This window comes from Protopterus annectens, chromosome 13.part0 (genome assembly GCF_019279795.1).
Source record: "Protopterus annectens isolate FY-2018-M chromosome 13.part0, PAN1.0, whole genome shotgun sequence".
Classification (NCBI taxonomy): Eukaryota; Metazoa; Chordata; order Ceratodontiformes; family Protopteridae; genus Protopterus; species Protopterus annectens.
In genome coordinates, this window is record NC_056747.1 from 1,183,044,793 (window position 1) to 1,183,068,028 (window position 23,236).

The 23,236-nt window shown below is 45.6% G+C and overlaps 1 protein-coding gene across 1 annotated transcript in view; it reads left to right on the plus strand.

Annotated features, from left to right (window-relative positions):
- Nucleotides 1-23,236, plus strand: part of CDC27 (cell division cycle 27) — a 2,763,676-nt gene that overhangs the window by 425,268 nt on the left and 2,315,172 nt on the right. The window contains exon 5 of the mRNA XM_044055179.1: nucleotides 11,822-11,928. Within this exon, the coding sequence (XP_043911114.1) occupies nucleotides 11,822-11,928 (107 nt within the window). The remainder of the gene's footprint in view (nucleotides 1-11,821; nucleotides 11,929-23,236) is intronic.

Consider the following 23,236-nt stretch of genomic DNA (forward strand, 5'->3'; position numbering starts at 1 on the left):
CAAGAAAAACTGATGTAATGGCGTCAGCTGCATGCTTTATACCCCTGACTACCTGAAATCATGGAAGATGAGACAGCAACCGATGCAGGACTCTAGACTTTAATCAGCCGACTGAGGGCTACTGCAAGCAGATAACCCAATTGTGATGACTGCAACAGTGAATACACTCGAAAGTCTACATTTATGTTAAGTGTACACAACCGTACTTTCTCATCTCGTCTTTTCCTAACTGCTCACCTAGTATTTATGAATTAGAGAAGATGCTTGGATAATGAATTCCGTGTGAGACTAGGATAAAAATGTCCTGTAGTACCTTAATGACCATGACCTACAGTTTACCTAAAGCTATTTATTTTCATTTGGGAAAGTTTTCTTTTTCCTCAGGGTCTCCCAAATCATGTTGCATATGAAGAAAAAAGTATAGTCTAAGCCAACAGTGATGCTTCATATACTGAGAGGTGGTCAGACATGTTGCACTGCCAGAAATCATTCATTTTGTCAGTTCCATTTAACCTAATTGCAGAGGCATGGTAGATTTTGAGCTTATCCTGAACAGGGCTCCAATGAACTGACAGGCACATGGACACACACTACAGTCAGAGCAAGTGAAGTGTAATTTCACCACACATTCATTAGATGTAGGAGAAAATGCCCTATTAAAATACACAGGCACATTGTACAGATTCAGATGAAGTGCTACCGTTTAGAACTGAACTGGGGCATAAGTAATGCATGGCGGTAATGTTGATTAATTCATGACTGTGCTATTTCCGATATAAATTTGCATGTAGCTAATGTGAAGATTCTGGTCCTCTAGAAGAAGCAAAGTGAAGTACTGTTTTCATTCATAATCCCTTGACACAGGTATAGCATACTCAAGAAGTTATCTAAAGCAGGCTTTAGCACTTCATTGATGCCAAATGAAATCTTTCCTCCAGTGATCCATTTAGCAGTTTGTCCTTGCCTGCACAACCACTTCACTGACACCAGATGAAACATTTCCCCCAGTGATCCCTTGAGTAGTTTGTCCGTGTCTCCATAAGCAGTCTACTGATATAAAATGGGAGGCTCCATGGAAGTGACTGCACAACAGGAAGCACCTAGACTCCCCTTTGGGGTTGACAGAGGACACTGATTTTCATGAAGGGGGCAGGGCCTCCTCCCCCCAATCTCCAGCTGACAATATCTCCTTGGGGGATAACTTGGAAATACTGGAGCAGAAGGGTGGCAGGTAGTCCCAACCCCCTTCCTCCATAAGTGTTCCTAGGGGCCTTTGAGACAGGCCCATCTACATCTTGGTGACCATTCTGGCGGACAAACTCATTGACTTTATTGCCCACCAGGCTTGGAAGGAGCCAGACATTGGAACTCATCCCCAAACGCGAGGACAAATAGCTTAATCCTCCCAATGACCATCTGTTCTTGAGTAAAGCTGTCCCAGTTGATGCCATTGTGGTGTCAGCAGCCACTAGGCAGGAGCTAACTGAGCAGAGCTCCTCTGTTCATCCCCCAAACAGTCTCTCGGGTTTTGGACAGACTTGGGAAGCGTGTGTATGCCTCAGACACCTTTATATACTCAGCATTAAATTACTTGGCACAAGTGCCTCCATAGAGACCTGATTAAGGAAATCATAACATCTCTGACAAAGTCTTTGTTGGAGGAAAACTTCAAGAAGGTATCTCCCCAACTGGCCCCTGTGTCCTCCATCACTAATTCCTCTAGTTAATTTCCCATACTGTAGAAGGAACCTCTGGCAGCCGGTTCAGGCATAGCCCTGAGGAGGCATGCTTGGATGAGTCTGTGCTGGTTTGTGGACCCCTTTATGGCATCGTTCATTAACTTTTCCTTTGACTGTTCCTTTTTGTTTGGTCTGTCAGTTAATGAAAGTCTTACCAGAAGTGAACAAGAACATAAGACATTATCTTCCTTAGTGATCAAACTTTCTTCCCCTAATGGACCTTCTCTAGGAACCAGTGTAAGATGTAGATCTGTAAGTCTCAAGGGCATCTTCCATAGTTGCAGGATGAATCCTCTTTTAGAGGGGGATGATTTAATGGTCAGTGCTAGCTCAGAGTGAGAAGGGGGGTCCACAAAAGCAGGGATTCTGAGAACCCTTCTCCGACAGGCCGGTATCACTGCTAATGAGGCGCTGCTCAACTGTCATACTTTGGAGGCAGTAGATGCCTGTACAAGCTTAACAAACGACACCTGGGTGTTAAATATAATTTCCAGAGGTTACTGTATTCTCTTTTCCTTTCCTTCTGTCAGTTGCAGGAGATTTCTTCCCAATGTGACACCCATTCGGATAGGAAAGCCTTCCTTAGGGGGTTCAAAAACTTCTATAAAAGTCTTCCAGGAGGTCCCGACTGAACAGCAAGGTTGCGGAAATTACTCGCTTCTTTTTGGTGCCAAAGAAAACATGACCTTCAGTTGACCTGAGCTGTGTGAATTTGTTTGTCAAGAAGTCGAAGTTCTGCATGGTTACATTAAGTCCATTCTGCTCCTTCTGTGCAAGGATGATTGGATGTGCTCTAGATATCTCCAGGACGTGTACTATCATATTAAAATAGGTTCTCCAAGAGACATCTGCATTTCTGGCTCTGAGCCAGTCATTACAATTTCAGAGCATCAAATGCATGGCAGTGGTTGTAGCCCACATCCCTCTGAAAGGATTCAAGGTGTTTCCATACTTAGACCATTGGCTAACAGCATTTACAAGGCATCAGCTACTTCAAGCCATTCGGGTCATGCTACAACTTTAGTTGACTGGGAATTAGTGAATCTGGCGAAATCAAAGATGCCTCCCTTACAGGACAGAGTTTGTAGGAACACAGTTGAAAACTACACGGATACATGCCCTACCTCCGCAAATAATAAGATCTTTAAGACAGCAAATTCAGCTGTTACTAGACACCCCAATACTGCCAGCTTGGCTGGTCTTTGGGTCCATGTCAGCTGCCATTCTTCTGGTCCCGCTAGCCAGGTTCTTCATGTGTGTTCGCCAGTGGACCAAAGAGGTCCAGTGGTCTATTCTGCTCCATTGGTTGTCAACCCGTCACGCTAACTCCGATATGCATATGTCATCTGCAGTGGTGGATTCTTACCTCCATCTTGGCAGACCCTCCAACTGTAGCCACCAAGACCACAGGAGCTTCCCTGTTGGGGTGGGAGGGGCATTTCTAGGGGAAGATGGTCCAAGGCATGTGGTCCACAAAAGAGACCAAATTTCACATAAATGTACTGAAGATGAGGGCAGTCTTTCTGGGCTGCTTTCTTCTAGGAACAGTTGCAATTTTTACAGACCGTATATCTGTGGTTTGGTACATCAGCAAGCAAGGGGAACTTGATTGTACTCGTTGTGCAGGGAAGGCCATGAGGGTTTGGGAATGAGAGATATTTTCAAACCACTTTCACATTGCAATGCGTATTTCAGGGAAGTCCAGTGTTCTGGAGGACAGACTGAGCAGGTCGATCTTAAGTCCACACGATTGGTCCCTGAACCAATCCGTAGCAATCAAATATTCAGCCGTTTGGGCCAACCATGGATCTGAAATATTTAACTTTATTTGATCAGCAACCTGTGGGTTACGGATCAGACACTGATCCGAGCCGGCAGCGTACCAAGCACAAAGATCTGAGCTCCAAGCTCCTCCCCCTTATACCCATACCACACTGCAACCTCATTCCAATCCCCAGATTTTGTTTGCCGCGGCTTTGCCAAGCACGGGATTCTTCGAGCTCCAGGCAAGTGTAGCATCTTTTACTACAAACTTTCTCTTTTAGTCTAGTTTTTTGTGTGTGTATTTTAGTGCCTTTCTTTGGGTGTCCATTCTCCCTAGCCTTTATCTCCCCCTTCACCTTTGGTAGTTGTCCATCCTTTAGTAGGCCCCTTTTCCCTCTTTCAGGTGCGCGCGTGTGTGTCTCTCTCTAGAATGGGTGAAAGTCATAAAGTGACTTTTTCCAAGTGCTCCGAGTGTGGTCATAAGCTGTCGCCAGCGGATGGTCACACTTAGTGTGTGATTTGCTTGGGGGTTCCGCACCTTTCTTTGGGCTGCCAGATATGTGTGGCCTTCAACCCTCGAGCCTTACGGGATAGGAGGAACAAGCTGATTCTGGCGGGTCTCCTACCCGCGGAATCAGCAGCTTCTCCTTCACTCTCTGTAGCGACAGCTGCGGCTGCCCAGCCAGCTAGCCCTCTTCCCCTGTCTGGGACTCACCCTCCCACCTTGTCTCAGGGAGAACGAGAGGTCAAGAGAGATAGAAAAGAGAGAAGAGAGAGAGAGAAAAAGAGAGAGAGAAAGAAGCCGCAAGCGGCAGGCTGAACTGGACCCCTCGGCCCCTCCCGCTAAAGTTGTGTTTTCTCCATTGAGAGTTTCCAAGCCTTCCTCCCCACGGCTCCGTTCGCCACATTTCTCCCCAGAGCCAGAGGAAGAGACCCGACCAGCCTCGAGGTCGTCGTCACGTCGGCCCTCTCGGCCGGTTTCGTCGGCTTTCTCCAGGTCTACCTGCAACATCTCGGAGGCAGATATGGACCGGTTGATGCGTCGATTCTTGCAAACTCAGCTGCAGATGGGAGTGTTGCTGGGGGGGTGGGGGGTTCAACTCTACTGTTCGGCCCGATAGCTCCTTCTCCGATCCACCACCGGATTTTGGAGTCTTTGGATCCGAGGAGGGGTTTGGCACCGATGGTTATTACTGCCTCGACGCCGGCCATGCCCTCGAGCTTATTGGATCAGAGCTGGGGGGGGGGGTGAGTGTGTTTTCGGCTCCTTTGCATTTGTAGAACACCATCCTCTCGGGTCCGACTGCTTTGGCACTGATCCCTTCATCGGATCCGAGGGTCTCAGCCACCTGTCTTAGAGAGGCCTGTTCCCCTTCGTTATTCAACATGGTGGAGAGGGTTCTCTCTGGAGAATCGAGACCACTCGCTCTTTCCTCAGGGTCCTTCCCCACTCTCTCGCAGCTCAGTTTGTCCTCCATCATCCAGTCCCCCTAGGGGACAGCCTGTGTCGATGCCCCAGCCAGTTCCCCTGGAGGAACATGAATCCCGTTGGTGAGCCCCCCCTCGGACAGTCCTCCCAAGGAAGTCCCTCACAAACGCCTGTGCAAAAGGAGGCACTTGGACTCCCCTGAGTCCTTCACAGAGGATACCGATTTGGAGGAAGGGGAAGGTTCCCCAAATCACCCCCCGATGATGTCTCCTTTGGAGACATTATGGAAATACTCTGCCGGGGGGGGGGGGGGTCCACGCAAAAACCCTCCTCTGATGAGTCGGTATTCCTGGAGGCGTTAGACACAGGCCCATCTACCTCTTGGGTGTCCCCCCCCCCCAACCCCCTGATCGACCTGATTACCACCATGACGTGGAACACTGTAGAGCCGATACCCAGAAGGCCCGATAAGGTTCTTAGTCCCCCTGCAGACAGAGCTTCATGGAGCAAGGGTTCCCCGGTTGATGCCATGGTGGTGGCGGTGGCCACCAAAAAGGAACTCTCCCAGGAAAGTTCTTCGGTCCATCCCCCTGACAAGGAGTCTCGGGCAATAGACCGTATTGGAAAGTGGACTTCTGCTTCAGCTACCTTTTTTATAAGGGCGCTGAATTACTTAACCCATGTAGTCAGGCTGCAGCAGGACCCTGGTCAAAGAGTATGCTGAGTCTCCCCCAGAGTCCATGTTGGCCGAGGATAAACGGACTTTCTCTGCTTGAGTATGGCTACTCTCAAGTCAGTGTCTAATACTTCTATGCGGCTACTTTCCCATGCCACGGAGGGAGCCACTAGAGGGTCCGGTATCGCCTTAAGGTGTCATGCCTGGCTTCGACTTGGCGATTTCTCGGAACCCTTCAAGGTGTCCTTCGCGAATGCACCCTTTGACGGGTCGACCCTCTTCGGGAAGACAGTTTGTGAGACGCTGGTCCAGAGCGAGAAAGATGGGAAAATGCTGTCAGCCGTCGGAATCCGCTTCTCTACCCCTCAAAGGTCCTTCTCCAGGAACCAGTGAGGGCAGAAGAAGATGTGGTTCCGGAAATCTCAGCAGGCCCGGAACGCTCAGGACTACTACTCCCCCAGAGGTAGAGGGGGACAAGGTGGACGCCGGCCCAGAGGCAGAGGGGGACTGAAGAACTTTTTATCACGGGAACCATTTTCCGACTGACCCACGCAGCAGCCCTGAGGGGTTGCCCGACTGCTCCTCTCTGGAGGCAGTCAGGGGGTGTTTTTCAAGGCACCTGGCTTAATGGGAGTCCATCACGACAGATCACTGGGTGCTTCAGATAATATCCAGAGGCTATTCAATCCACTTCATAAACAAGCCCCCTTACTCAAGGCGCCTCCCAGATGTCCCACCCACTCAAAGGGAGGCTGCGGCTTTGGAAGTAAAAAAGCTGTTAGAAAAAAGAGCCATCCAGCATGTGCGCCCAGACCAGTCTGGATCAGGCATCTACTCCAGGTTCTTTCTGATGCCAAAAAAGACAGGGGACTTGAGGCTGATTCTCGACCTGTCAACAGTTAACCTTTTCGTTGCCAAGGAGAAATTCCAGATGGTCACTCTCCAATCCATCCTGCCCCTCTTGCAGGAGGAGGACTGGATGTGCTCCATAGACCTCAAGGGTGCGTACTACTTTATTCTCATGGACAAGACAGTCCAGTAGGATTCTCTGCTTTTGGCTAGGGGCCATTCATTACCAGTTCAGGTTCCTACTCTTCAGTCTCACCACAGCCCCCAGGGTGCTCACCAAGGTCATGGCAGTTGTAACGGCCCACCTGAGGCTCCAGGGCATACAGGTCTTCCCGTACCTAGACGACTGGCTCCTCACCGCCCCCACCAGGCTTCTACTTTCTCTAGCCAGGGATTTCTTCCTCCGGATGTCACCCTAGTTGGGGATAACCATAAATGTCAAGAAGTCTTTCCTCCAGCCTGTTCAAGTGTTAGACTTCATAGGGGCCAGGATAGATACCCTCCAGGCCAGGGCCTTCCTAACGTCAGACAGACTTCACAGCATGACTGCATGTGCTAGCCCCCTTTCAGTCCCCTGCTCCCCCAGCAGAATTAGTCCTGAGAGCTTTGGGGTCCATGGCGCCAGCGATCAATCTGATTCATTACGCTCGTCTGCACATGAGGGTTCTACATTGGATGTTGCAAGCCCAGTGATCTATTCTACACCACCCTCTAGACTTCCCGATTCCCCTCAGCAGGGTTTGCAGGAACTCCCTCATGTTGTGGCTTCAATCCCGAGCCCTTCGGGAAGGATGACCCTTTGTCACCACCCCAGGCCACAGTGACCACGGACACCTCCCACCTAGGGTGGGAGGGGCATTGTGCGGGCAGGACTGTCCAAGGCACTTGGACTCGGACCGAGACCATACTGCATATAAATGTCCTGGAGATGAGGGCAGTCCTTTTAGCATTGCAGGCTCTTCATGACTCTCTTCCTCCGGGGACTATTGCTATCAAGTCGAACAATATGTCAGTGGTCTGGTATATCAACAAACAGGGGGGAACCAGGTCTTACCCCCTTTGCCGAGAAGCCATGAGAGTTAGGGAATGGGCGATCTCCACCAACCGCTTCCTGTTAGTAACGCACATTCCAGGTCGGTCCAACATACTTGTGGACAAATTGAGGAGAACTATCCTCTCTTCTTACGAGTGGTCTCTGAATCCTTGTGTATCGGAACAGATCTTCCTGAAATGGGGTCAGCCTTGCTGCGATCTCTTCGCATCACCTTCCAACGCGAAAGGCAGCGAGTTTTTCGCTCTAATTCCTCCTTTGGGGGAAGCCCCCAGAAACGCTCTAGTCCATGCTTGGCCGCCCGGTCTTCTTTATGCGTGTCCTCCACCTACGCTTATGACAAAAATTTCTGCAGAAAGCTCACCAGTTGGGGAACAAGATTATCCTCATAGCTCCATTCTGGCCTCGTTAAGTCTCGTTCCCCTGCCTGCGGTCTCATTTCATAGCTCCACTCTGGATCTTGGATCCCATTCCGGATCTGATTTCTCATCCCTCGGGAATGGCTCCTCTGAACCTAGACTGTCTCAAACTCTCAGCTTGGCTGATCCAGTTCCCCTAGTTGCCAGGACTCCCAGTATCTCTTCCCGAGTCAAGTCTATCCTGGTGGCGGCACATAAACCCTGTACCAGGAAGATTTACAGTAGCAAAAAGAAAAGTTTTTTAATTTGGGCTTCACGAAAGAACTTGGATCCTTTCACCGCTCCTATTCCAGCGGTACTGGAATTCTTGTCTCAAATTTTTCAGCAAGGGGCCAGCTCATCTACTGTGAAGGTCCAGCTGGCTGCCATTTCCCATTTTCATATTGGAGACAACTTTGGTTCTCTCACTGTTGCCAGAATTTGTAAGACCTTTCTAAAAGGCACTTTTCTTTTGAGACCCCTGTTAGAAATTCATCCCCGCCGTGGGATCTGACCTTCGTTCTTCAGGTGTTAGTTGCGCCTCCTTTTGAACCCGCAGCTTCCATTGATCTGAAGTTCTTGTCATGGAAGACTGCTTTTTTGGTAGCCATTACTTCAGCCAGGAGAGTGTCGGAGCTTCAGGCTCTCTGTATCAAACCACCATACCTTGTGTTTCATAAGGAATAGGGCGTCTCTCAGGACTAATCCCTCCTTTTTCCCTAAAGTTGCTTCCGAGACTAACATTAATCGGTCCATTAATTTGCCTGTCTTTTTCCCTAATTTCCAGAACAAAGGGGAATATAAACTTAATTTGCTGGATGTTCACACAGTTAGTTTTTATTTGCACAGGACGGCTGTCTTTCGTAAATCTGATCAACTTTTTGCCTCCTTTTCTAAGCCTTTTCTAGGGAAACCAGTTTCAAAGGTGACTCTCGCCAGGTGGATTTAGAGTTGTATCCTACAAGCATACAGAGAGTCTGGCTTACCAGAACCAATGGGAGTTCATGCTCATTCTACGCGTTCTATGGCAACGTCTGCTACATTCTGGTCTAGAGTTTCCCTGGATGACATTTATTCAGCAGCTACCTGGGCGTCCTCACACCTTTATTTCTCATTATAAACTGGATTTGGTGTCTAGAGGAAGGGCTGCCTTTGGCTCTGCAGTGCTCCGGAATATCCTTCCTTAAGGGCCTCCCAACATTTCGGGTAGCTAGTGACTCTGTCCCACAGGTTGCTGATCAAATGAAATTAACTACTTCAGATAAAGAAGTTATGTACTCACCATAACGTTCCATCTGAGTAGGTAAACTTCATTTGTCAGCAACCGTCTCTCCCTCCTTCCCCCTGACCTTGATGGTTATTTAACTGAGCTCAAGGTTCGGACTTATGAGCTTTACTTTGTCCTTGAGTCAGGTGTCTCAGGTTGTTAGTTTGTTTTATTATTATGTGCAGGTGGCAAATGCGATCTAAGGATTGGAAGGAGGTTGCAGTGTAGTATGGGTAAGGGGGAGGAGCTTGGAGCTCTGATCTTTTTGCTTGGTATGCTGCCGGCTCGGATCCATAACCCACAGGTTGCTGACAAATGAAGTTTACCTACTCAGATGGAACGTTATGGTAAGTATATAACTTCTTTTTCAACCTCTTTGCCTGTTCCCTGAACATGTACAGCAAGTACTTTGCTCTGATTCCCTCCCTTGGGGGAGTCCCCTATGGACGCTATAGTCCACGATTGGTCCCAGGGTCTCCTGTATGATTATCCTCAGATTCCCCTGCTACCAAAAGTTTTACAGAAAGCCGGCAGGTTGAAGACCAGTTTAATCCTCATTGCACCTTACTGGCGTCATAAGGTATGGTTCATCTTCCTGTGGTCTCACAGCAAATGTTGTTCTTAGATACTGGATTCCAGACAGAATCTGATTTCCCATGCACTGGAATGTCAGACTCCCAAGCTGCAATCCCTGAGACACTAACTACTTGGTTTCTTCACTTCCAGTGATTCTACGAAAGTCCAGGGTGGCCTCCCCAGTTCGAGAAATTATTCTTGCCTCTCAGAAGTCTTCCACAAGAAAGTATATCACAGTAAATGGAAGAGATTTTTAATTTGGGCCTCACAGCAGAATATTGATCCCTTTTCTGCTTCTGTTTCAGATATTCTCATGTTTCTCAGTTTGCTTTTTCAGCATGGAGCTAGTTTTTCCACTAAAGTTGCAACTAGCGTTTATCACAAATTTTCATGTGGGGAAGGGCGGCAATCTTTTGTCTTCCATCTCCACTTGTAGAGTATGCAGGGCTTTTATGAAAGGAGTCTTTCTTCTCAGACCTCCAGTAAAAGACCTGTCCCCTCCTTGGGGATCTCACTCTTGTACTTCAGCGGCTTACTCGGAGACTGTTTGAACCTCCTAGCTCATGTGACTTCAAATTCTGTTCTTGGAAGACTGCCTTTCCTAGTGGCCATTACTTCAGCAAGAAGTGTCAGAATTACAAGCTCAGTCTTCCCACCTGCCATATATTACCCTCTCTAAAGTTAGTCTCCTTGAGAATGAATCTGTTCTTCATACCAAAGTTTCCCACAGAGACGAATGTTAACCAGTCCGTTCATTTGCTTGTATTCTTCCCTAATTATTCCAATAAGAGCAAATATATGCTGCTTTCGCTGGATGTACACAGACAATTGTGCTTCTGTTTACACAGAACTGAGCCACACAGGAAATCTGATCAGTTCATCTCCTTTTCACCAAATAGATTGTCGGGCTGTGTCCAGGATTACTGATTTGTATTTTTACAATCTACTCCCAGCATGGTATGCAACTTCCCTGTCCTTTTAGAGCGCTCTCTACCTCATCTGTTTCTCCACAAGAACTCAATGAAATTTGTGCAGCAGCAACCTGGTCCAAATGTCATAGTTTTATATCTCACTATAAGATGGACATTATTTCTAGAAACGGAACATCCTTTGGCTCCACTGTGCTCAGGCATATCCTTCTTTGAGGACCACCCAGAGTTTACGTAACTGGGGGCTCTGACACAGTGATGGTGCATAATGAAATGAACAACTTCAGATTAGAAATTATGTACTTACCATACCCTGGCATCTATGTTATCCAATTTCATTATACATCACATTCCACCCTTAGTTGAGAGGAATATGAAGGATATGGGAACCCATAGGTTCCTAGTGTGAGGTCCATTGTGGTCACTTTTTTTCACCTTTCCAGTATTATAAATCTAAATTTTAAGAGGGCAGCTGACTAGCTGATGGGTTGGAGAAGTAATGAGGCATTGTGGAAGAGGGAGGAGTTTGAGGCTTGGATTTTATGTCTGGAAGAAATGGCCGAGTCTGATCTGAGGCCGGATCCGTGGACTCTGTGGTAAGCCATAAAGACATTGGACAACACAGATGCCAAATCATGGTAAGTAAATGACTTCTATTATTACTTATCTTCCGATTCAGTGATAGTCTGTCTGTCCATGCCCTTGACTTCTTGCTCTTCAAAATTTTTAAAATTGATTTTCTAAGTTTGCATTTTGTATAAGCAGGTGTAGAATGGTATGCTTTCATATTAAACATTTTGAAAGCAGTTGGTACTTCCTCATTTATAAAGTACGAGTAGAATGATTATTTACATTTTGTTCACTGATTGAGCACTGTTAATAGAATGATTAACAGCAGCTCAGCTCACATGTAAATAGTAAAAAAATGCTTAAAGTAGTCAGATGTAAGCAAAGCTAACAGAACCGTATCGGAAGATATGACACAGAGCATAATGTATGTGTAGTCTACTGCAGTTAACATTTCAGTGAAGACCATCCTTTTCTGTCTGCAGATTTGAAATTTGTCAGAATCACTGCCCTATTTTCTGACTTGTTTGCTGAATGGTACAACAAATGAAGCTTCTTTTTTTTCCCCCCTCACAGCAACACTGATCGTCTTGCCAAAGCATCAGAGTGTTACCGAAAGAGCCTTAGTTTAAATCCTTTCCAGTGGTCACCATTTGAAGCATTATGTGAAATAGGTAGGTCACGTCTTTCAGATTTGATTTGCGTACACATCCTGCAAGCTTTCATTTGTTTAAAGGTCAGCTGTGATATTATACAGTCTTTGTTTTGAATACTGACACGTCTATAGTTTGTACTAGAGTGTTCTGAAACAACCCCTAATCAATGCTCAGGCTGCTCATGCTAAACATTACATGACATTTATACATCCTGATGGTGTCTTTCATCCTTTCCTCAACCAATGAGTTTCTGATCAGACTGCCACTTCTGTAAACTTTGGCTGTGTATTATCTCAGATTTCATATGCCATTTTAGTGATAGACATGCTCACCTGTAGCTCAGATGTCTAGGGACCGATAACTGATAGCTGTATAGTTTTTCATGTCTTTTTTTCCTACAATAAAGCAAACAAAAAAAATTCTATACCAGTTGGAAAAGTTTCTGTTTTGCTCTCATAGTGCTATACAGGCATTGTGCTCTTTTTCCTCTAGGCTTTACTTTTTTCTTGCTACCCGTTTTTTTGGGGTACTTCTATCCTACTATTGCTGATAGTGTTCCTTTCTGTGTACAATAGTTGGTATGTAGCCTCTTTCCCCTTTGTGCATCTTCTGTTGTATTGTTTCTTTTTTAATTTCTTCATATCTTTTGGATTTCTAATACCATGACTGGAATGGACCCCATTCCGAAGTATGATTAAAGTACATGAAATTAGTATTGTTTCAGTCTTTGTCAGCCAGAAGTGCTCTTCACAGCACCCGCAGTGTGTCCAGTGGTGACTCCTCCTGCAGTTCCTACAGAGTTGCATGTATTGGTAATATATCCAAGTACGTTTTTTTTTTTTTTTTTATATAAGATCCATTGCTCCTAGTACTATTGGAACTGTTTGGGTATCTTTCTTCCACATTGCTGTCGTTTCTCCCTACAAATTCTGATATTTTATAATTTTGTCTCTGCGCGCAAGACTCTTTATTCACTGGGTGTAGCGGTTTCACTGATCAATGCTACTTTTGTCTTCTTTTCAAGGACCCTATATCAGGTTTTCTCACATGTATCTTTTGAACTGTTGGTAATGGGTGATCCCATGTGCTCTAGACTTCATTTTCTATGATGCCTTGTGGCTGTTACCAGTTTTTTTCAGCTGCTTCAGTATTATAATGTTTCCACAATCCCCAGTGCAACAGCTTTGTCACATTATTATGCCTTTCAGTATACAGTCCTGCCTTTAGTATGTCACAACCAGCAACAAGGTGTGCAACTGTTACCAGTTCTGTTTTACATAACCTACAGTTGTCCGTTTCTCCCACATGTTCAATGGACTTTGTAAACCAACATGTACATAGGTCCACTATCTTGGGTTGCCAGTGTTGACCTTTCATCTTTTGGTTTGAATTTGCCTCTGCTTTAACCATTCCTGTGTTTGATCCTGATCAACATGAGGTTGTTCTAGGAGTTTTGGATACTTGCAACTATATTTATACATTTTCCACATTTCTTGCCTTCTCATTTGATCCTTCACCTTATATTTTTTATTTATTGGCACATTCAGGTGCTGCCTGATTTTTGTCTACTTCTGGTTTGATTTCCATTCCTGCTTGATTCGATATGCTTCTGCTAGACTAAGAAGGGAAGTCATCTTAGATTTATTCTCCTAATGTTTCAAAACTTTCACTGTTTGGATCTTGTGAGGTCAGCAGATGTATATGCAGTCCCATGATTGCAGATCTATAAATTTAATCAATTTCAAGGAAGCCCATAACTCCTTAGGAACAGGAAATATATAATCTTGGTATGCACTGATTTTTATAAATCTTTTGAGCATGAACATCCTTCTTGTTTTCGTGTCTAATCTGTCCCAACACCTTTTTGGGCCAGTCAGTCACTCCAAACTGCAAGGACAGGAAGAGCAAATTGGTTTATAGCTTGAACTTTGTTCCTAGATTTTAACACTGTTTTCGGGATTATTTCAAGTCTTCTAAAATATTCCTTACTGAGTTTTATTCGCATTTATTCATGTTTTATTGTTGATCCTTCAGTTCCCAAATATTTATACTTTCCCTCTTGCTCAAGTTCTTTTATATCCCATTGCTGTCGCAAACATGTTTTCTTGGTGCTGCAGCTTTCCTGCTTAAAGGTTGTTTTTGCACATTTATCAAAGACCAAATTAATTCTTATATCATCTGAAAAACTTTTGACAAGTTGCAGTTGTACTTTCATTTCCTCTTCTGATGAGCTATACAGATTTAAGTTGTTGACAGAGAAGATCAGTCTTTACACTTTGTTGCTTTCTGGGATCCAAATTATAGCCATGACTTAATCTGTTAAGCAGACAGCTTAATGGGTTAAGGGCAAGACAAAAGAGCAGCGGTGACCATCACCTTGGAGTTATCCCCCTTTGAATTTTTATCCCTGGAATAATAATGTGTCCTTTATCATTGCTTAACTGCAGAATGATTTGCAACTGTTTCATGGTCACTGTGATGTAGTTTGAGTGTAGGGTGCATCTTGTACATTTTTAAGCATCCTCTTATCCATGAATGTGGGATAATGTCAAAAGCTTTTTTGTAGTCTGTCCATGCTATACTTAAATTCTTCGATGACTAACAACAAATGATCCTTTGTTCCATATGACTTTCTTTTATTACCCTTTTGTTATATTGCCATAATTCTTTTCTGGATTGACTGTAAACTCTGCATCAGTTCCAGTGTATACTTTTATTCTTTATCTGAAGGCAAGTTATTGGTCTGTGATTTTTAGGGTAGCTTGCAGGTTCGCTCTTGAGTAGGAGCATTGTTTTTCTTGTTAGCCAGGCTGGTGTGTGTTCGGGGTGTGCATATAAATAGTTCTTGCTCATGGCTAAATCTTCGTACAAAGATGCTAATACTTTGTCATATATTAGTTATTGCATCTGGGCCCCGAGTTTTCCAATTAGAGGCTTTTTTTTTTTTTTACTTTGTTTCAGTCTCTCTGGTCTCCCATTTCATATCCTGTACATTTGGACAACTACTTTCCTTTCCTCCTCCTATCCATTTAGCATCTTATTTGTTTGCACCTGTTAAAGGTGACTGATAAGGCTATAGACTTCAAGAAGTGTACTTCATGTGGGCAGAAAATTCCACAGCTCTGATGCCAACCCCGAGTGTGTTTATTGCCTATGGGCTGCCCATCTTAATGTAGTGTGAAATTTGTGCAGGTTGCAGCCACTGAGCATTTGTTGAACCCCATAGGATAGTTGTGTTAAAAGGCCTGCTGCCTTCTACTACTGCTTCTGCTGGAGCTCCCCCTTCTAAAAGATCTCCAGAGAAAGCTAAAGGGGATTCTTTGGTTAAGGCCAAGGACTCAAGAAAGCAATCCCCCAGTAGTTCTCTATCTATTTTTGGCTGTTTGTAAAAAGGTGCAAAAATCTTTGAATCTGTTTCCTGTGATCTGACCAGATCCAAGCCTCCGGTCCACCACTCGTCAAGGTTTACTCTGGATCCTATCCCTTAAAGGCCCCATTCTTCCTTTTTGCAGGTGACTCCTTAAAGGGTATCCAGACCACCTTCAACTTTCTTATCCCTCAGGTCAGTTAGGATTCTAGCTGAAGCAGATGAGAACAGGATGATGAGGAAATTTCTCAGGACCCAGATTCAGTTTGGGTTATTTTAATCTCCCATTGGACCTGAGAGCCTACCTTCAGCCAAGCACAACTTGATTCCTACTCGGATCCATCCTATGGTTTCGGAGCTCTTGGACAATTTTAAGTTTTTGTCAGATTCAAAGGCTTGGCCTTAAACTCTGGCTATGTCTCTGATCCAGGTGGCCATGACCCTGTCTGAGCCAGAGAAATCTCATAGCAATAGCATTGGCTCTGGATCTGGTGGGTAGGGTTTAACTCTGTTTTTGGAGCCTTCCCTGTTTCTTGACCTTGGCACTAGATAACTTGGCTTTGACCCCTGGATACTCTGATTAGTCCTTGACAGTTGGCTTTGGCTCCTACCAGTCCAGCTCTTGGTTCTTCCATGGCTTCTGCCTTTGAGGTAGTGGAGAGAACTTTTTCCACATCCTTGAGCAAGACATCCTTTGCCCTCTGGTCTTCCTCCCTCTTCATCTGCCTGCTTTTGGTGCTGTGTCTTGCAGCTGGCACGGTCATGCCTGGAGACTATCCTTCAGGATTCTACTCGCAACTTGAGTCTTCCCTAGAGCACCCCACCGGTAAGCCCCCTTGGAAGCATATGTGCAAAAGGAGACACTTGGATTCCCCACAGAAATCATTGACAGAAGACACTGACTTCGATGAAGGAGCGGGGGGGGGGGGTCCCCCAGATTGCCTCTTGAGGATGTCTCTCGGTGAAATACTTGAACTTTTGTGACAGAAAGGTGGCTGGTCTTCTGATCCAGAAGCCAGAAAACACTTAATTCACCTCAGCAGTGTGCCTCACAACAGCCCTTAAGGCAAAACACCATACCTAACACGCTAGTAATAGGAGACTCTATAGTAAGGCACACGGATGTTCTACTCACCAGGCTGAACAAGGAGAAGGTTACTGTCAGCTGCCTGTCGGGTGCTCTGATCCGCCACATAACACAAGCACTTAGGTCACTTCAGAACAAGTACAAGTATGACGCTGTCATTGTACATGTTGGTGTGAATGATCTAAGACGTACCTCCCTGGAATACATGAAAAGAGACATTGAGGAGCTCTCTGATCATGTAGCCCAAGCTGGTATGACCCTGACCTTGAGTAGCATACTACCTTCACCTAGAATTATACCACAATACAAAGACAAAATGATCAATTTCAACAATTGGCTAAGCTTCTGGTGTCATTCTAAGGGGATCCAGTGTCTGTCTGCCTGGGATGACATGATAGACAAGCCTCGCTGTTTTGCCAGAGATGGGTTGCACCTGTCACACCTAGGTTCTCGAATACTGGCCAAGGCTCTTGCCGTCCCCATAGTGCCTTTTTTAGGCAAGGCTCAAAGGACAAACCAACCACCATAACCAGCACAGGTAACCAAAAACTAAGGGTAATGCTACTCCACGCCAGAAGTCTCAACCTCAAAATGCACACACTCGAGGCTCTCCTCAGCATGGAGAAAGTCAGTGTTTGTGCAGTGACTGAAACCTGGTTCAAGGCTCAAGAGAGCACCCCAGCACAGCCAGGTTACAATTCATATCATACCTTCCGGCCTCAGTTACCGGATCGCAGTACAAAGGGCGGAGGTGTATCCATATTCATCAAGGATACCCATATCTCCAGGTTAGTAGCGCAGTATGATGCCCCAGAGATTATCCATGCGCAACTATCAGCAGGCAAAACCACATTTCAAGTCGTAGCCGGTTATAGATTGCCCACTATGTCCCAAGATGCTCACTCTGCATTCCTTGAGACATTGGAAAATATAAAGGTCCTACCCAACACCATAATATTGGGTGATTTCAACTACCCTGGTATAGACTGGGCGAACTACCAGTGTTCCAACTCCTATGCTCAGCGATTCATAGAATTTATAAATTCAAATGCCCTTGAACAACTAGTATGTTCCCCCACTAGAGGGGACAACATATTGGATTTAATCATCACAAATATGTACCACACCCATTATCACTCCCTCCTTGGTCAGATCCGACCACAAACTGATAATCCTGGGCATCCTCACGCCTCCACCTCCACAGTCAAAAAAACCATAGTCAAAAACCTTTCCAAAGCAAACTTCAAACTACTTGCATCCGAAGTGGAAAGCTTCACTATTCCCTTGCAGAAGGATAATGATATCCAGGATGCAGAATCCTACACCAAGGCACTCTATATGCATCTTCAGGATTGCATGGACCGTGCTATCCCAAATAAAACCATGACTCCTTCCTCAAGCAATAAGAATCCAGTCTGGTGGATCCCGGCCCTAAGCAAACTTTACAATAAAAGGAGGAGACTTGTACAAAAAAAGACCAAATCTCAAGTAGAAAAATCATCCCTGATCAGCATTAGTAAGAAATTGAGGGCCCTCATCAAGTCAACTAAAGCTAATTTTGAAAAGAAAGTTGTCAAGGATAACCATAAGGCCTTCTATGGCTACGTCAAAAACCTAAATGGCAACGCTCAAGTCTGTTCTGAGCTAGTACAAAATGGAACAAAATACACTGACCCTTCTGACATTGCCAACATCTTGGCTGACAGGTTCAGTGCAAATCCCCCCCCCCACCCCCCCTCACCCACCTACAGGGCCTATTACCATTCCAGGGGATTGTGTAAGTCCAATTATTACTGATACGTTGGTTAACAAGGCTCTATCTAAAGCTAAAAACACTGCCTCCATGGGACCAGATGGTGTCCCAGGCTGTGTCATACGCGAGCTCCAAAAGGAATTAACCCCGCATCTTAATACCCTGTTTAGTCTCAGCCTCTCCACAGGATGTGTCCAGAGAATGACGCACGGCAACAGTGGTCCCGCTACACAAGGGTGGGACCGCAACTGACCCTGGGAACTACCGACCAATAAGCCTGACCAGTCTGATCTGTAAGGCTATGGAGCGAATCATTATGGAACTCCTAAATGGAGAGATTGGGAACCTCCAGTCGCTGGACCCCACACAGTTCGGCTTAGTCAAGGGCAGATCATGCCTCCTGAACCTGGTGGATTTCTTTGAGACAGTTACTCAGGCTATAGATAAGGGAAAGGAGGTACACACTGCTTACCTTGACCTTGCTAAAGCATTTGACACCATTCCCCATTCTGGTATTATTGATAAGCTCACCAGCCTGGGCATAAACCCTTATGTCACAAGATGGATCGCAAACTGGCTCTCAGACAGATCCCATAAAGAGTAGCGGGATCTATGTCCGAATCCAGACCAGTAACGAGTGGTGTGCCTCGGGGATCTGTCCTGGGGCCCCTCCTGTTTGGCATATACTTCCCAGAAGTACAGGCAAGCACAGAAGGGCTGTGGCTGACTGTGTGTGCGGACGACTGCAAACTGGGTGCTATAATAGAGTCTCCGGCCGACATGGAGATCCTCCAGAAGGGCCTAAATGAGACTGATGCATGGTGTCAAAGCCATGGTCTCAGGCTAAATGCAAAAAAATGCGTAGTAATCCCCTTTGGAAAAAACAGAGTACCTGCAAACTACAACATAGGAGGTAATCCCCTGAAATCTGAAGAAGAAATAAGGGATCTAGGGACCCAAGTAGATAGCCAGCTTTCCTTTGATAACCATGTTGCCAAAGTGGTTAGAAAATCCTTCTGTGTGACCCATCTGATCTTGAAAGGGTTCACATCAAGATCTAAGGATGTAATGGTGCCCCTCTATTATTCCCTCATCAGACCCATTATTGAGTACAATGCACCAACTGGAATGTACCTGGCTAGACATCTCCAGCAGCTGGAGAGACCACAGAGGTACCTAACCAAGAGAATTACTGGCCTCAAACAGTTGCCCTATGCAGCACGATTGAAAAAGCTAAGACTGTTCTCTGTTGCATACCGCTTTCTCAGAGGCAATCTCTGTCTAACGTACAGAGCCATGTCCAACCCAGAATTGTTGAACATGCTCCATCTTTGCAAAACCAAATCTACTTGAGCTACACACTCTAGGGATATAAACCTCAACACAACAATGAATAGAACATGCTGGAGGGATAGATTCCCTTCGCAGAGACTTTCCTTACTATGGAACAGGGTCCCGATCTACGCAAGACAGAGCCCCTCATTATCACTTTTCAAGTGGAACCTTGATGAGTGGATGGGTAACAGAAAGTTCACACCGGGGATCACACCAACAGCACTACTAGATAGGGGCCAAGGGTACTAGCTGCTAGTACAAGGGTCTAGGTAACTACTAAAGGGGCGGTGAATACCGCACAACGTGGCTGGGCTAATATATGCCTTCGGGCAGATAGCTCAGTACCAACCTATGAACCTATCCCCCCCTCTCTTAGTAGTGGATGTTCGTGTTTCACTGTTGCAGTCATTACAACTGGGTTGTCCTGCTGGCAGGCTACCCGCAGTGGCTACCCGCTGTCTGCCTGAATTCCAAAGTCCTGGTCCGGCGTCGGTTGCTATCGTCTCCTCCCTGACGTCAGTGCGCCAGGGGTATAAAAGATGCAGCAAACGCCATTTTCTTCAGTCTTTCTTGCCGCATGGTGCCCGAAGCAAAAGCAGTTCACAAGTGCCAGTCGGCCGACTCCTGAGATTTTCAATCTGGAGGCCTCCTGCAGGGCCGCTGTTACGGGTTCTGTCATTAGGGGGCATGCTTGGTTAAAGGAACAGCATCTGCCTGATCATGTTAAAGCAAAATTATTAGATGCTCCATTACAGCATGATACCTTGTTTGTTGTTAAAGCAAAAGAGGTGTTGAAGAAAATGGAGGACAAAGCTAAATCTATGCAAACAGTCAAGGATTTCTTACAGGTACAACCTCCCAGATTTAGCAGGAACTGGCCTACAAAGAGTTGGTCCTTTTCAGTGTCAGACAGGCCACAAAGAGGCAATTACAGACGCCCCAGAGACAGATCTCAGCCCCAAGGCTCATACAGGTCTAAACAATGGGGTGCTTCTACCTCCAAAAGCAGACAAGATAAATCACAGCCATACAGAAAACAGTCTCAATGACTTCCCCTGCCAGCACCAAGCACTTATCTTCTGGCAGCTCCTTTAGGGGGAAAACTAGCACTTTTTTCACAAAACTGGCACATGATCACCCAGGACAAATAGGTCTTGAATATAGTGTCACAAGGCTACAGGTTCCACTTTCACACCCTGCCAAGGGCAAACGGTATGCCAGACCTGCCACACAACCAATGGGCAAAGGCACAAAAACAAGTGTCTTCCCTCGTGGACATGAGGGCCATTCAGCGAGTACCACAACAAGAGCAGGGACAAGGATTTTACTCAAAACTGTTCTTGGTGCCCAGAAAGGGCAAAGCCTGGAGACCAATACTGGGCCTGTCTATTCTAAACACATTTTTGGATATTCCAAAATTCGAAATGTTGACTCTGCAGCAGCTTCTGCCCATGCTGGGCAAGAAGGCTTGTCTTGTGACTTTAGACCTAAAAGAGGCATACCTGCATGTCCCAATCAAACAATCATCCAGAAGATACCTCAGATTTATAGCTGGCTCAATCCACTGCCAATTCTCTGCACTGCCCTTTGGCTTATCTACTACACCCAGAGTCTTCACAAAATGTCTGGCACCAGTAATTGCATTTTGCAGACAGAGGAATACAAATTTATCCTTACTTGGATGACTGTCTTATTCAAGCAGAGAACAAGAGCATTCTACAACAGCATTTGACATTTGTAAAAAGATTACTAACATGCCTAGGGTACACAGTAAACAAAAAGAAATCAAAACTAGTATCCTCTCAAGAGATAATATTTCTGGGTGCAAGCTTAAATACAACTGCACAGATGGCTTATCTCACGCCAGACAAACAAAGACAACTGACTACTTATTTCAAAATGTTGGCAACAAAGACCCAGTTATCTGCAAGAAAAATTCTGCAGGCTTTGGGCTTCATGGCATCCTGCATTAATTCCATATGCAAAACTGCATATGAGGAAGCTACAATGTTATCTAAAAAGTGTTTGGACTCAACATTGCCACAGCCTGGAAACAATAATCACCCTCATTCCCTGCCTGTAACAGGAGTTTTGATGGTGGGCAAAGGCCTGTCACCACAACAAGGGACAGCCATTCACTTTACCCACAGCCAAGCTGACATTAACAACAGATGCATCAGATTATGCCTGGGGGCCCCATATGACAGGAAGATGTATTCAGGGCACATGGTCCGCAAGCCAAATGCATCTACATATCAATCAAAAAGAGATGCTAGCTGTTCAGAATGCCCTGACAGCCTTCAAGGATCTACTTTATCCAGGACAACTATTGATAAAGATGGACAATACTACAGTCATGTGGTACATAAGCAGGGAGGCACACATTCCTACCCCCTCTGCAGACTAGCCATAACTTTGTGGGACACAGCATTGACTTAACCAAGTACATCTGCAAGCACAATTCCTGCCAGGAAAGATAAATACTCGGCAGACGAACTAAGCAGAAACCTAATATTTCCCCACAAGTGGAAATTGGATCCACAAGTCTTTAGCATGATAAGGAACTGGGGGGATGCCTGGACATAGACCTATTTGCCTCCCCTCACAACTACCAACTACAGAGATTCTGCACAAGGATTTATCACAAGCAAGCATGGAAAGTGGATGCTCTGTCTTTCAGCTGGAAAAACTTAACAGTATATGCCTTTCCACCACTGCCTCTCCTTTCCAAGGTACTCCTAAAGGTCAGACAAGAGAAGCCAAAAATGATATTGATTGCCCCAGACTGGCCCCACCAGCACTGGTACCCAATCCTAAAGAACTTGTCTCAATGCCCAGCCTGGACATTACCTCAAATTCCTCACTTATTGACCCAACAAAACAGATCCTGCACAGCCAACTCAGGACCTTAAATCTGGCAGCATGGCGGATAATGTAGCCATTCAAAACACACCTCTCTGTAAAGCGGTGATGGATGTTATTTTGGAGGCCAGGAGGCCTAGCACCAGAAAATCCTATGCAGAAAAATGGAAGATATTCTGTGCTTGGAACCAGGCACAAGGAATTTACACGACTGTACCAAATATTCCTCAGATTTTGCAATACTTAACTGAGATGCTGGACAAAGGCCTATCCTTTTCATCAATTAAGATTCATGCCTCTGCCATTTCATCTCATTACAATACAGAACCACCTATATTTTCTCATCCATTACTAAGGCAGTACCTCAGAGGGGCCAAAAACATAATACCTCCAAGGAGAGCACCAATACCTGCATGGGACCTCAATTATGTCTTGGAAAAACTCACACTGCCTTCTTTTGAGCCAGCCTCTACAGCTGATATAAAGTTCTTATCCTGGAAAACAGCTCTGCTCCTAGCAATAACCTCTGCAAGACTAGTCTGAGTTACAGGCACTCATGGCTGTGGAACCTTTTATCATTTTCCATCCTGACAGGGTTTCTGTGAGGACAAACCCGACATTTATGCCTAAGGCAGTGTCCAGTGTGGCCCTTAACCAAACAATTCATTTGCCTACCTTCTGTCCAGACCCACAGAATAAGGGTGAGAGACGTCTGCATTCTTTGGACATTCACAGGCAGCTACGCTTCTACTTGCACAGAGCCAAAGCTTTCAGAAAGACTGAACAACTTCTAGTGGCATATGCTGCAGGATCACAAGGAAAGGCTATCTCAAAGCAGACTATTTCAAAGTGGATAGGCCACTGCATTAATTTCTGCTATTCTCAGCATGGCAACTCATTGCCTAAGGGCGTTAGGCCCCATTCAACCAGA